A 15,356-nucleotide genomic window follows, 5' to 3' on the forward strand; every position below is an offset into this window, starting at 1 on the left:
GGACTGTCAGAGTTGAAGCCATACATTTGGTAATTATTGAAACCATATCCTGCTCTTGTGAGAATTAATCTAATGTATTAAAGACTATGAGAGTGGGTTTGGAACCAGTGATGAAGGAAGAATAGACAGATATTTTACCTAAATTAATGTAAGAATGCAGTGTCAAATTACTCTGTTAGAAGTAAAAGGCATGCGTTCTAAATCTTACTCAAATAGTAAAACTACAAAAGGATTACCCATCATTTAATCAATAAGGTAGAGAAATTAATCATAGTAATTATGATATCCCCTGCATTTCAGTAGCAGTCGAGCTGATTTGAATTACTTGATTTACTGCTAGGTATCTTAAAATAATATTTTGTTGTATGATTAAGATTGATTGAGGTATTATTAACCAAATCTGCAAAGAAACTAAAGCTGTCAAATTAATGTGTTGAAATAAAACGTACAATAGTTAACTCTTAGATGTAGCAGAGTAGGAATTTATATTAGATGGTGTGAAGTCCAAGCACTGCAGATGTAAACTTTAGTTAATGTAATTAGGGGCAATCCATCACCTTTTAAGTGATATATATTGTTTTGTATATAGCTGCTGGGTCCCAGACATGTATATAAAATGATCTTATATTACTTTTATTACTTATTGACCTTAAAGTGCAGAATGATTTAGACACCCTAGTTTGATTTCACATTTATCTGCTTAAATGCAATTTTCTTATAATACATACAATTACATCTGCAGACCATTTAAATTGAGCTATTACAGTTTCAGACCCGTGGGAAGTAAGTTTTTTGGGGGGAATTTCATCTTAGACATTAATATATCTCTAGAGATGCTTTTGCTTAGGAGCATCACACACCCTTTTATGGATAAAATCTAAATCTAAGCTGCATGGCCCAGTGCACTGCATACGATACAGTTGTCCCCTGTGTTATAATTCAAGTATTTAACGAGTTATACAGAGACGGATGCAATGCGAGGACTGGATGTGATGCCTTAACAGTTTGTTTGTTTGATTAGTATCAGGATATGAACGGCCCCAGTGAGAGTGAGTCCTTGCCGAGTTCAAATCAAAACAACTTTCTCTGCCACTTTTTGCTCTGCTGTTTCTATCGAACATCTCTCAAGTGAGCTGGATCTTTGTGTTTTTGTATTTAGAGCACTAAAAGTGTAAAAATGACACTCAACCCAAGTGTATATTCCTCTGAAGGAATAAGGTAACACAAACTTTTCAAACAGTCTGTGATTACTGAACTTTGGATTGAGTAGTAGATGTTTAACTTTTGGATCTATAATGCTTCATTATGTCAGAGAGAACAGTTGAATGTGGACATCGTATGATGCTGAATAGCCTCCTTTTATATGTTACAGGTTATTTGCCAATAAGAGTCATTTATCTGATTTCTCCTTTATGGTAGTAATTTTCATCCGTCAAAGGTCACATTGCTGGCTTTATAAAAGGTGGTCTGACTGGAAAGGAAAGACATTCCTCTCATATCTTCCTGGCTGGGACTTCCTATATTTGAAGAATAACTTCATTCCATCATCTGAAAGATATGCATTTTTGGCAAACATCATACAGGCGTAGGGCACACTGTTTTCTAAAGTTGTGAAAATGTTTCCACTTAAATTGACATAGCAGACACCTTAGTGGAAAAGAGCAGCAGTATGTATGATATTACTCTTGGGAAACGATGAGGGTGACTTTTAAGTGGTCAGATTTCGTAACAATTGTACTTCCTTGTTGCGGGCGAGGCTTGACAGGACAGCACACACTTCAGAGTAAAGCACAACAGAATAACGATTGCATATCCGGTTATCAACTTTCAAAATAAAACTTAAATCTAATAGTACAGAACGTTTTCTAAATGGGATTTTTACAATTTCTCTACTAAAATTATGTAAATGCAGTTGTTTAATTGTACAAGTTTTATTTATGACCTGCGTATTTAACTGTACAGCATACTTGTTGTTGTATAGCATTGATTTATAGACGTGTTATATGAACACATAACGTTTCAAATGTAATTCACATAACGTTTAAAGATGTAAATGTCATTTTCATGATTTCTTACTTTGTTTGTATTTATCATTTACGGGATATTCCTTCAGGCTATTTGCATGTGCTCCTGTCATCTGAATTTATCTTATAGGCATCATTAAAGGATTTATGTCATGATATTATCATTGAATAAACCAAATGTGTTATTAATTAGGAATCAAATAGACATTCTAGGTTATGCCTAAATATATTCCTTAAAGCAAATCAATAAAACGATAAATCACGATTAGTGCTTTGATTTGGCGCTCTTTTACTTTGAAGGCGAGTGTAAAATCTGGTTTCTTCTTTGGACTGTTGTTAATCTCAGAGTCTTGGTGTAGATCAGTATCAGTGTAAAGTCTGTGCCAGTAGGATTCCGTTCTGTCAGGTGGGAGCGCTGCTTCAGGATCGTAAGTGAAGTCTCATTGACACAGGCTCGTAAACAATTCCCACTTTTGGACATTATTGGACTATTGAACTTGGGCGATATCTGCCCCTTTTCACATTGAGGTAAGATGTACTTTTTATGAACATATGTTTCATGTAGGATGTCTGTAAAGTAAGGATTGTTCCACGTTCATGAATGGCTGAACTATTCACAGGTAATCGCCTGTCTGCATAGGATATTTTAGCATTTATTATCCAGAAATATATTTATTGAAGTTATCTTTACTTTATGTTTTTGAATAGTTTTCAAACAGTCAACCATTGCACAAGGGAGTGTTACAATGTTAATACAGGATAATGAATCGTATGAATACTTAGTAATAAAGGTGTTTTTACTTATTGACAAAATAAGGCTTAGTTAGTATTATTCTGTTATTCTGTGTTTGGCTCTGGAGGCCTGAACATTTCCCTCTGCTGCACATGTTGCAGCAAGTCACGTCCTGCCCACAGTAGAATTTATATTGACTCTATCAACTTATTATTTCATTGACTCTATCAGATTTGGCTCCAAAAGTTTCACAGCTGTTCTATATCTGTCTGTCTTAAATATCTGAAATTGCAGATACCTCATTTGAAAAAGCAGAATCTACTTAATCCCGGGCTTGGAAAGAAAACAGCTGATACTTTTCCTCTTTCCCCAGCTCCTCATTCTGCCTTTTCAGTTTAAACAAGCTAAAATGTTTACAGTATCCACCTCTTGTGTCTGTCCAAAGCAGTGAATGTTTGTTTTATGTGAAATAAAATGTTACCTATTTCTGTCAAATCTCAACATTCCTTCTGTGTTTTTCCTCGCAGAGCTCCTTCTGGTTCTCCAGAATGATCTCTTTGAGAAAAGTGTCTTATAGGTAGCACTCAATCACGGTGGACTGTGACGTGGAGATGGTCACTTGGGCCGCCTTGCTGACAGTATGCATATGGATACAAACACAAATAGCCTCAGGACAGTACATATGTCCTTCTACTCCACCCAGGCTGGTGGATTTTACTGTAAAATACTCCCTCCCCCATTTCCAAACAGACAAACCCATACAGAACATCGCTGTGAACCATGAGGAGAATCGCTCAGACGTGTATGTTGCATGTCAAAATGTAATAGAGGCAGTCAACTATGCCATGGAAAGAATTTGGAAAGTGAAAACTGGACCTGTTGGCAGTACTGACTGCGAAACATGTTTGGCGTGTGACATAGAAATAGATCCTGCAGACCCTGTGGATACAGACAATGAGGTTCTGCTTTTGGATGTATCTGCAAGTCCCTTTCCCTACTTGTACATATGTGGGAGTACTCGGCATGGGATCTGTCACTTCATTGACATTGGCACTCCGGAGCCCAAGCCTCAGTGTTTATTCAGAAAGGAGAAAAACTCTCCAACCAACTGTCCAGATTGTCTGGCCAGCCCCCTTGGCACCAAAGTCACCATCGTTGATCAATCTGCCACACTGCTGTTCTTTGTAGCCGCCTCTGTCAATGGCAAAGTGGCACAGATGTATCCAAGGAGGTCAATATCTGTAGTGAGACCTCTTTCAACTGAAGATGGCTTTCATATGGTCATGGATGGTCTGACAGTACTCCCCAGTCTACAGGACTCTTACAAGATTGATTACATCTACAGCTTCTCCACAAGTAGTTATGTCTACTTCCTGTCCCTGCAAAGAGAAAACCCATCCAGCAGCAACTCAGCCTTTCAGACCCGCCTTGGAAGACTGCCTATATCAATCCCAGAGGTGTGGATGTACCGAGAGGTGGTGCTGGAGTGCCGGTACGAACCGAAGCGCAGGAGGAAACGCAGAGATGCTTTTAGGGACATTGTGTTTAATGGACTACAGGCAGCCCACTTTGGGCGAGCGGGGAAGGACTTGGCAGAAGAGCTGAGGGTAGGCGAGACAGAAGACATTCTGTTTGGGGTTTTTGCAGAGGTGAATCAGAATGGAGAACCTCGAAAACATTCAGCTCTGTGTGCATTTTCTTTGACTAAAGTAAATTATGAAATTGATAAAGGCGTGGATGCCTGCTGCAAGTCAGGCCCAGAGCAGCTTTCCAGAGGTCTCTGTCACTTCCAGCCATGCGAGAGCTGCCCACATGAAGTGAGTAACTCTTTTTTTCTTTTTAATACTCAACTGTTGTCAGAGCGGAGTAACGGTGCGAAGGTCACCCTACACCTAGACAGGAAGTGACCTATTGAGACAAACATTGTGTAATTAACTCACCTGTGACCGGAACACTGTAGTTTGTCATAAAGCTTACAGTTTTATATTGTCTTGATAAATAAGGGCTAGCATAAAGTAAACCTTGACTACTGAAAGGTGTGTGAGAGAGCATGGCCAGATGAGATAACTGGGAGGGGTGGATGAGTCAGTCTGTGACCTGCACATTGCCACACCATTTCTCGGCTCTGTGAAAGGCTGGCAAATGTTTTCAGTAGTCCAAAGAGTTTAAATATGAAAAACAGTTTATCAAGATAAAAGTCTAAAGAATTACACAAAACTTTACCTGCAATTTACCTGGTGGGAAACATTTATCGTCTAGGTACTAGATGAGAAATGTATTGGACGGTAAAAAGAAAGTAAAAATCAGTTCACTCTTAAAACCCCTTTATTGAAAAGAGAATGGTGTTGTGGTGCTCAACAAAATAATAAAGGTGTGGTGTTTCCCCTTTCCATTGAGTTCAAACAGTGTCCTTTGAGCTCTCAAAGCCATGTGTACACCTACAGGAATGTGTGCCAACATACACAAGTTATAAATCCTGCTGATAAAAAGAGGGAATTTGAAGGGGAGGGAAAGAGTTGGGGTGTGCCTGACTTTTACACATGTTGTTGAAGTAGGGAATGTGTCAAATGTTGAAGATGTGAGGGGTAGGAATTAAATAATCACTCTTAACTCAATCAATAAATGATGGTTCAAACGATTGGCATCGAGTACTACCGGTGTAGTGCTTTAGATCAAGTTTTTGTAGAAAATGGATTGTGTACAATGAAATAGCTCTTCAGTTGTTACATGCTTACACCAAAAGAGACTGAAAAGATCAAAAGATGTGAATATTCGGCAGTTAAATAGTGGGAGGAAAACAGAGGCATGCTGGGGCAGGTCAGCTTAATTGCTTTGCAGTGGAATGTTTACCATTAGTTTAACATATGCGTTTTTTTCTTCAAAACGTTACTTTTCATTAACCACAGTTACTCTTGCTCTGACAACCATACACACACATCGACTGTTTTATCTGTGTGAATTTACCTAAAGCTAAACTAAAGAGTTGCTACACTGAGAGAAATTCAACATATGGAGCTGGAGTCGCTGCTGTTTTATGACCTTGTTCCTCTCACAGCATGCTCCTATGGCTGGAGGCGAGGCTACAGCACTTCCTTTCTAAAAGGACGAGTTAAGATTGTCTCTATTTTAATCTCTTTTCCTACTGTATAACGCACAAGCATGTTCTATGTGCTTAAAGGGAGACTAATGCTGACAGAGGCAGATACTTCAGATGTATCTTTGTATGGGATTTTGTCATTGCAGACTAAAAATGAACACCCTGATCTGTATGTATTTTTCCCATTTCACAGAGCTCTGAAGGTAATGACACATGCAGTGTCAAACCCACTTTGGTGTCAAAGCCCTACTACCGACTAGACCTCTTCAACAGGCATATGAAAGGCGTCCTTTTCACCGCTGTCCTAGTCACCACTATTGGGAATCACACGCTGGGCCACTTTGGTACCTCAGATGGTCGGATACTGCAGGTGTCTGATATGTTGATTTCTTTTCGATTAATTAATTAGTTGTTTGGTATACTGTCCGAAAAATGCTGATCACTGTTTCCCAAAGCCCAAAATGATTTCTTCAAGTGTCTTGTTTTCTCCACAAGTTAAAAATATTGTCATAGGAGAGGAAATAAACCACACAGTAAATTGAATCAATGATTGTCTTGTTTGGTGCTCACAAACATTTGAATGTTTGTACTGTCTGTCAGCCAGAAGCAGGTATATGTTATATATTATATAAGAACTTCAAAATAAAAATGTTTGTGACATTACATCTCTGTTTGTGCGGTTTAGGTGATTCTTACTCTCTACAGGCCGATTGTTTATGCCAACTTTTCTCTTGGAGAAACCCAAGTGTCCAGAGCAGCACAAGTGTATAATGAATTTCTCCTCTTCGCAGTCGGAAATAAGGTAATCTTTGTAGTATCTTCCTTTTAATACTGCTTATCATTTGGGGATGAAATTAAAATGGAGCACACAGATTGACAACTAAGTTTACCTAGAAAACATTTGACATTGGGAAATTTGTTTGATGTGGTTTTTATATATTTTGCCAAAGAGTAAAAGAGTACTTTTTTTTATAATGTAATATAATGTCAAGCAACAGCATAATCCATGTTTTCCTTATTCGTTTCTGACTGTTGTTCTCTGTTTTATCTGGTTCACCACTGTCTTTCCTTTTCGCTGATCAAGATGTTCAGGGTGCCCTCTGCGGGCCCGGGTTGTGCACATTTTATGACATGCTCCATGTGTTTGACGGCCCCACCCTTCATGAACTGCGGCTGGTGTTCGGGAATCTGCTCGAGGCAGCCTGAGTGTGCCTTGCTGTGGAACAAAGACTCATGCGCACCTGTCATAACAGAGGTAGATCTGCTGTTAGGTGTGACTGATTAGCCACTGCATGCAGTTTCAACATGCGTCATAAAGTTAATCTGATTGTACTAGAGGGCTGACTGCTCTGAATGATCCCTGCAGTTTTTCCCTACAATGGTACCTGCTGGTGCTGAGACAGAAGTGACACTGTGTGGCTGGGAGTTTCAGTCTCCTCTACGACCTGCCATCATCAGCGGCAAAACCCACATCATCACAGTTGGCCCTGGGACCCTGTGCACGGTCCTGCCTGAAAAGAGCAGTAGTGAAGTGTGAGTATCACACAATGCCACTTTATTTCTAAGACCTATGTGTTAAGTAATGGGTACTGCTAGTCATAAATCAACCAGTAAAAAAAGATTCCTGTAAGCTGTTATTTTTTATATGTTTTGTAGCTGTTATAAATTATTATAAGCTGTTTTAAGAGCTATATTTAGCTTTAAGTAAAGTGAACACATATAAATAAATATACAATGTCATTTTTAAATGATAATGTAATGTGTTATGTTTGATGCAATATAGCAGGCTACGTTTATGATGCATTAAATTCGTGGGGGACATGTGTCCTTATAGCATGTTGTGGCTTGCTTGTCCCTTTCTTTGGAAAAAAATAATAATTGGAAAAACATGTTTTTATACTTTGGACATGCTTCTTTCACATTTGCCGCTGTCTGTTTCTTTTGATTAGCTAATGGAAAATTTTGATCTACATAATTAGACATGTCCTTCCTTGTGTCCTACAATACAGGCTTATATGCAAGATCCAGGAAAACACACCAAGCCAGAACCTCAACATCACACTGCAAGTGCATGAGGGGAAGGTGGAAGGCCGCTACTCAATTGAAGGCACTGCTCAGATGCCTGGCTTCTCCTTTGTGGTGAGAATGCTAAATTTTATGGAATTGAAACAATTTTCAATCAATGAGTTTTGCAAATATTTTGTTTAATTTGAATACATGCTATGAAAAAAAGTAACAGTGTAAAGTGCTAAAATATTTTACCTTTGTCTTACCAGGAGCCTAGCATAACTCAAATCAGGCCTGACTTTGGCCCCATGTTTGGAGGAACGACAGTGACTCTGACAGGAAAATATCTTAATTCTGGGACACAGAGAGATGTCTACTTTGATGAAAAAAAGTGCATTGGTCAAAAGTGAGGGACACAGAAGACTACTTATTTTGCCAGCATTTGATCTACAAGACATGTATTCCCTGTTTTCAGAAACCCCTTTTTAAAGTATTGTATTTGGTTACTGTAATGTCTTTGCAGTGGTCCTGAAGCGAGTGGGACTTCTTCAATTGTTTGCCAGACAGCTGCCGCAGAAGGTGTTGGGAATGTACCTGTGAAAATGATCATTGACAACTTTCTAGTGTCGACCACTAAGACGTTCTTCTACAAGAGAAATCCTGTTATAAACTCTGTGATTCCTAATTGCAGTTTCCAAAGGTAGGACACAGATCCCAGTCTGCTCTGGTCCTATTAATGGACAAATATACTGTCAAGACATTTACATTGCCTTATTATGATAAGACAATCAGTGTTAAATAATTCAATGTTGTTTTTTAACTAACGTTTATACTTTCATACAGTGGATCCAAATTAGTGATACAAGGTCAGAATCTTGACTCTGCTCACACAACTGTGGTTCAGTACATTTCCAAAAATCCCAACCTGCTACCTCTTGAACAAGTAAGTCAAAACCAGGAATCAGTGTTGTGTAAATCTTTATAGACTTTGTTTAATAAAAGTACTTTATTTTGCGTTGAATTAAATACTGGTCATTAAATACCAATCCTATTTATTCTTTAGCTGAATATTACTTTCCTATTATCATTAAAACAGTAGTTGTGATGATTTTTTCTCCTAAGGTCTGCAACGGCACAGCAAATTCCACATATTTAGAGTGCTGGGTCCCTGCTTTCAGAGAGGAAATGCCTGAAGAAAAGTCAGACATTGGAGAGATTTTTATCCACATGGATGGGAAAAGGAACCTCTGGAAGAAACGTTTTGACTATCATCATGATGCCAAAATCATTCCCTTTGAAAATGATGACAATGAATTACCCATAAAAAATGGAGAGACAGAAGTTTCCCTGCATGTATGTTTACTCTTTCAATATTACAGGTTTCCCCCCAACATAATATTTATGTAATAAATGTTCTCTTACTTTTATTGATAAATGTGAATCCTTCTCTGTTTTCACATCTGTAACAGCACAACAAACTGAATACAGTAAGCTCTTGTATGAAGATCACCATGACCATTGGTGGTGTGAACTGCAATGTCCAGGTTCTGCTGAATGAGCTGACCTGCAGGATTCCTAAAGGCCTGGTTATTCCCAGTGAGGGATTGCCTGTCCAGGTGAGAAAGTCTGCTGTTAAATCCTCCAGCTTAACTTAAATCATTTATGGAAACTAAATTAAATGTTTCTAACCAGAGTCATCTTCTGTTCCACTACTGTAGGTGTCTGTTAACGGGGAAGTTTATGAAGTGGGTAAAGTGGTCAACGAGGACACAAACAACGCGACCATGATATTGGGCATTGTGCTGGGAATCATTGCTGCGTTGGTAGTAGGGGCTGGCCTTGCATTACTTGTGATGATTCATTTGAGGAAGAAAAAGAGAGGTGATAAAATCTTAAATCTGGAACACAACTGTGGTATATTCTGTTACTTATTACCATGACCAACTGTGTCTCCCTTTACTGTATATTGTCAAAGACATTTATTCATCATATGTGTATTTTCAGCCAACATAGAGAATCGTTTATCAACAATGCTTTCACGGAACCGCATGGGCAGCGGTCTGGATTATTCCCCGACAGGTGACTACAGACGAGGTGATATCATCAGTTATATCTATTTTTCCCTTTCTTCAACATGTCCAATTTACCCTTCTAGTAAGATTAGTATCAAAATTGTCTTAAGAGCAACAACATCATGGTGTGTTTTCCCTTGTGTGCTACAGTGGATCTGTCCAGTCAAACATCAGGTTCTGGAGGAACGGCCTTCCAAGGTTTAATGTATGCTGCGAGCCATGATCATCTGGCCATTCCTTTATTGCCACGGGACAATATCTCAATGGTCAGTCTGAGTCCTGATCTTCTTGAAGAGGTCAAAGATGTCCTGATCCCTGCTGAAATGCTCCGGATTGAGGATCGTCAGATTATCGGGAAAGGTAAATCTCTTGTCTTTTACAGTTTTTGTTGGTTTCTTTCCTGTTTAGCAATAGTGTTCATAAGAAACACCTTTTGTTATTATGCAGGTCACTTTGGGACGGTTTATCATGGATACCTGATAGACAGCAATAAGCAAGAGACCCACTGTGCTGTTAAATCACTGAACAGTATGTGAACACATTTTTCATAATCAAAATCTGAAATGTATGGGCTGCTGGTTTAGTGAGGTATAACAGCATGCGTTGTATTAATAGGGATCACAGATTTGGGGGAGGTGGACCAGTTCCTCAGAGAGGGCATCATCATGAAAGGTTTCCACCACCCAAACATCCTGTCTCTGCTGGGCATCATGCTGCCTAAGGAAGGGCTCCCTCTGGTGGTCCTTCCGTATATGAAGCATGGGGATGTGCGTCATTTCATCCGCTCTGAGAAAAGGGTAATTATGCAATTAAACGTTTCGGACCAGTAGGGTCATGAATATTTGTTATGCTCATGGGCATTTGGGTGGGTCTGCTCTGCTTCATCCTTCTTTGTCCTCCACAGAACCCGACAGTGAAAGACCTGATAGGTTTTGGGCTTCAGGTTGCCAAGGGGATGCAGTATTTAGCCCAGAAGAAGTTTGTCCACAGAGACCTGGCTGCACGCAACTGCATGTAAGTGTGAATCTGATGACTGGCCTGTCAGGGGAGAGGCGTTGTCACTAGTTCACGTCTTGTAACTGTCATACAAAAATGATCTAAGTTATGGAATATCTAATTTGGTTCAACACAAATAATACAATGTTGGTTAATGTTGTTCTGTGGTCAGCTGCAATACTTACAGCTATTTATTAAGTGCTTAAAACGACTACATTACTACAAAAACATAACCAGAACGTTCTTTAAAAAAGGTGTTTCAAGAAAAAATAAATATAGATGATTACCTTTGTCTATTGTAATTCTTATTCATAATAACTAAACTTTTAGATTTTTAAACCTTCAAAGCAAGATAGGCTACCCTGTCCGTTTGAAGGTTTCTTAGGATAATACAAATTTGGTCTAGTTTTTTTTGGTATTGATCTTTTAATTTGCCAATATATCAAATTATAAGATATTAAAGGAACAGTGCAACATCTTTGATAAAAACACTTTACTGACACTGAACTGGCACTGGAGATGGTGTTTTAAATGGGATGTTTTCTGAAGATGGTTTTTTTTTTCAGGCTGGATGAAACTTTCACAGCAAAGGTGGCTGACTTTGGCATGGCAAGGGACATCTATGACAAGGAGTACTACAGCATTCAAGATCAAAAACAGGTCAAGCTGCCAGTCAAGTGGATGGCCATCGAAAGTCTGCAAACACAAAAGTTCACCACCAAATCTGACGTGGTGAGTGTGTCTGATCTAATCCACTAAAACACGCTTGTTACAATTATCTTGTATTTTTTCTACAATATGATGGTAATCTGTCTCCCAGTGGTCATATGGCATCTTACTGTGGGAGCTGTTGACTAGAGGTGCTAGCCCATATCCAGATGTGGACCCTTATGACATCACACACTACTTGTTGAAGGGACGCCGGCTTCCCCAGCCACAGTTTTGCCCTGATACTCTGTAAGAATCACACCTGCACCCTTTAAATATCCCATGCCTTAATAACATAAAATACTTTCTAAAATAGTTGTCTCTGAATATATACCAGTTATATCTTAGATTACATACTATTTTTAAATCTCACCATGGCATGCAATAGGTGATTTAACTGCTTACTCATTTACACATTCATTCATCTTTCAGCTATTCTATCATGCTGAAATGTTGGGACCCGGAGCCTGAGCGCAGACCTAGCTTCAATAGCCTGGTTACGGAAGTACAATACATCCTGTCCTATCTGGAAGGAGAGCACTACATCAGTTTAAAGGTTAACTATGTCAACTTAGACCAGCAACGGCCCTACCCGCCTCTGCCTGGATCTGCAGATGAAGCTGAGGCCTCAGACTTGGACACGGACAGTTGAGGGTGCAAAGTCCTAAGACTCTCTGATAGGAACGTATGATCTGGATTAAGGTTGGACAGCATGCAACAAAATTGAGAAATTAACCTGGATCCAATGAAGGGTCACACAGATAGTTAATCATGTCATCAAACAAGAGCACATGAAAGGTTTTGCCTACTTTTTTTAAAGACACTGACTGTACTATAAACTACAAATCATGCTAGAAGTTCTCAGTCCATATTTTATGTGTATCAACATGGAGTTACATAGTTGGAAGTCCATGTTTTGTCTCAAAAAGCAAGGCAAAAAGTGAATCTAAAATGTGTTGTTCTCTGACTACATGAGACATTGTGCTGTTAAAGAAATATGTGTCTCTAAACCATTCCATTAGACTGTTGGACACAGGGTCTATAAATGCTGATGTGCGCTCAAGGGTCAACATATTTCGATTTTTGACACACTTTTCCTGCTATGGGGATATAATATAGATTGTTTCCCTTTATGTAGAATGTAGATTTTATTACAAAGAGACGCTTACAAGTGAAATGATCATACTGAATCCAGAAAACCTCTTCTCAGATTTAGAATCGTTGATACTCTGCCAACAGCTTTGAGCCTACTGAATAATACAGTGAGCTGTCGATGCTGATCAGATATCAACTCAGGCTTAGAAACACATAGAGTACCTGTCGTTATCACTAGAGGGCAACCAATGCCTTCTTCTAGAGCATACTTCAATCATGCTGCAGTGATGTTTGCTGCACTACAGCAACACACAAATGTAACTGAAACAGTACAACTATATCCATCCAAACAAACTAAATGTTTTCACTTAATCAACAAAGCATAGCATCATGACCAAACTGCACATGTTTATTTTTTACCTACATTTTATTAAAATTACCTTCATAGCATATAAGACAAGCAAAGGGATTTTAGAATATTGCACTGATTCTTCAACTGACATTGCAGTTCAGTTTAACCTAAAAAAAAACCTGTGTTGACCAGCGAGCTGTCTACCAGGGGTAATACAGTTGGCTCTGGTAGATCAGATTTTTGCAGCTTTTTTCCTTTTCTTTCTTGAACTGATGTTTCTTTGGTTGTTGCACTGTAAAGAATGTTTTTGTACAAATGTGCAGACAAATTTGTGTCCAAGAATTAAATGTTTCTCCTGACTTGTTTTTTCCTAGCCATATCCTGAATAAATATGAAGAAAACATTCCTGATAGACTGTTCTACCTGCCAATTTTAAAAATGCAGATCATTACAGCAAGAGAAGGTACAGAAGTTCTTCATGAAAGCCTATCATCAAAGCCAGTGACACGGGTCTGTGGCAGTGCTGCCCTTGTTCTCTGTCAGGTGGATGAGAGGAAAAATACAAACTGTTAGGGTTCTGATTTATGTCTGTTCAGCCGTAGTGAAAACGGCCTGCTTCTGCATAATCTGTGTATCGAGCATTTGTAATACTCTCTATGAATAATTTATGGCTCTAAAAAAATATATTTTTGTATCCTTTGCCTTCAGGTACTGAAAAGATGCAGTAATGACAAACTATGGTTATGTTCAGGTGGAGGTTCTGGGTGTGAAAATGAGGTGATGTTTGCAGCTATAGAGACTGCACAACAAGCCAAAATGAAGGTTTTCTTTTTGCTGTGAACATTCATTGCATCTCAGGTTTGCTATTATTTAAGAAATGCAGAAGCCCAAAAAGGATAATTGTGCTTGAATGGTAATTGGTCAGTTACAGTAGCTGCTCTTTCAATACCATTACAGCTCTGGCTACCGAAAAATGTATTCAGATGTTTTAGTATTTCTATTAGAGTTAATGAATTTACTAATTTGTTAACGCTATGTAGTAGCTGCACAGGAACCCACAGTGAGGAAAATAGACATTTTATATAAATCACATATATCACAGGTTTCAAAAGAAAACCCTCCTTGCCACATGTAATGATATACAGTAACTCTAATATGAATGTGAATGTGGCATAAATTGAGATAACAGATTTAATCATCAGCGTTATTCTCGTTGATTTTAGAAAGCTTCTGCAGAGTCACAGCCAAGATTACCCAATTGTTTTCACAGGTGGAATATAATACTAATCATGTGCAAAATGTTCTTCGTGAATCAAATGCCTATTTAACAAAGTTTATGGTTGTTGGGAAAAATAGTGAACTTCTAAATGACTGAACCCTTAAAGAATTAAGGGCAATCCTGATTCTCAAAAGAGTTCCCGAGCAACGACATTAAGTCTCAAATGCTATAGTCTTAGATACTATGTTCCTCCACTTACTGTACACACACTCACTCACACACACACACACACACACACACACACACACACACACACACACACACACACACACACACACACACACACACACACACACACACTACCCCATCTAGACACATAGCACAGTGAGGGGGGATAGCTGCACTGAAACAAGCCGAGAGCAGATTCCTAAAGTGTCTTGAGCAAATTCCTTTTGTTGTCTTCATGTGTATATATTTATAAATATTTTACACTTTTACTTCACACTGCTCTGGTTTTGAAGCAGAGTTTGGTAGAAATCTGCGAAACTGCAAATGTCATGCAGCAGCTGCTGTGTGATCCATGACAAACTGGACAAGAGAAAAAGAAACTGTGACTTGCTGTGTCCTGTCAAGACTTGTGCAAATGTGTCCTCACAGACCGAACAGAACAACACAAAAAAGTATGATTATGACAGCCAATTAGCACTCTGATTTTCCTCGCCAAAAGTCAAATCTTGTAACTATAGATTATTGGTTGGTGGATTGAGTGGCTTCAACAATGTCATTCTTTCTTGTGGAACCGCAGTGATAATGTCTAAATAGGCCGTTGCTTTAAATGTGAGGGGGCTTGAGCACTCTGGATGTGCATGTTGAACCTACAGTTTGTTATTTGTGTTATTATTCTTTTTATTTGTTTACATCACTTTTATTTGTATTTGTTGAGCACTTACGGTAATTGTCACATGGGTGTGGTTTGTATATAGGTCACCTGTTGCATGCTGGGGCTGAATGACAGAGGTTGAGCTTGTGCAGATATTTTTTCTGTTGACCATT

The 15,356-nt window shown here is 38.8% G+C and overlaps 1 protein-coding gene across 2 annotated transcripts; it reads left to right on the top strand.

The window, feature by feature from the left end:
• Positions 1-707: 707 nt before the first annotated feature.
• On the top strand, positions 708-13,487 carry LOC134883368 (macrophage-stimulating protein receptor-like). Of its 2 annotated transcripts, none has more exons than XM_063911698.1 (21): positions 708-2,552; positions 3,285-4,574; positions 6,048-6,224; positions 6,540-6,656; positions 6,939-7,109; positions 7,221-7,387; positions 7,864-7,993; positions 8,131-8,267; positions 8,385-8,561; positions 8,705-8,804; positions 8,984-9,214; positions 9,331-9,477; positions 9,580-9,742; positions 9,866-9,940; positions 10,084-10,293; positions 10,381-10,461; positions 10,549-10,730; positions 10,838-10,947; positions 11,496-11,661; positions 11,750-11,886; positions 12,070-13,487. In XM_063911698.1, the coding sequence occupies exons 2-21, from the start codon at positions 3,369-3,371 to the stop codon at positions 12,287-12,289; spliced, it is 4,104 nt and encodes a 1,367-aa protein (XP_063767768.1). In that variant the 5' UTR covers positions 708-2,552; positions 3,285-3,368; the 3' UTR covers positions 12,290-13,487. The 2 variants fall into 2 exon arrangements, with proteins under 2 accessions (XP_063767768.1, XP_063767767.1); XM_063911697.1 differs by having other exon boundaries at positions 713-2,552; positions 9,866-9,955.
• Positions 13,488-15,356: the final 1,869 nt, after the last annotated feature.

This window comes from Eleginops maclovinus, chromosome 20, assembly GCF_036324505.1.
Source record: "Eleginops maclovinus isolate JMC-PN-2008 ecotype Puerto Natales chromosome 20, JC_Emac_rtc_rv5, whole genome shotgun sequence".
Lineage (NCBI taxonomy): Eukaryota > Metazoa > Chordata > Actinopteri > Perciformes > Eleginopidae > Eleginops > Eleginops maclovinus.

Excerpts from the sequence above, each read along its gene's own strand:
- LOC134883368 (XM_063911697.1), top strand. The coding sequence starts at position 3,369 with ATGGTCACTTGGGCCGCCTTGCTGACAGTATGCATATGGATACAAACA. Across the intron at positions 7,110-7,220 it reads GCGCACCTGTCATAACAGAG|TTTTTCCCTACAATGGTACC; the intron begins GTAGATCTGCTG and ends TGATCCCTGCAG. Across the intron at positions 9,478-9,579 it reads GTGAGGGATTGCCTGTCCAG|GTGTCTGTTAACGGGGAAGT; the intron begins GTGAGAAAGTCT and ends CCACTACTGTAG.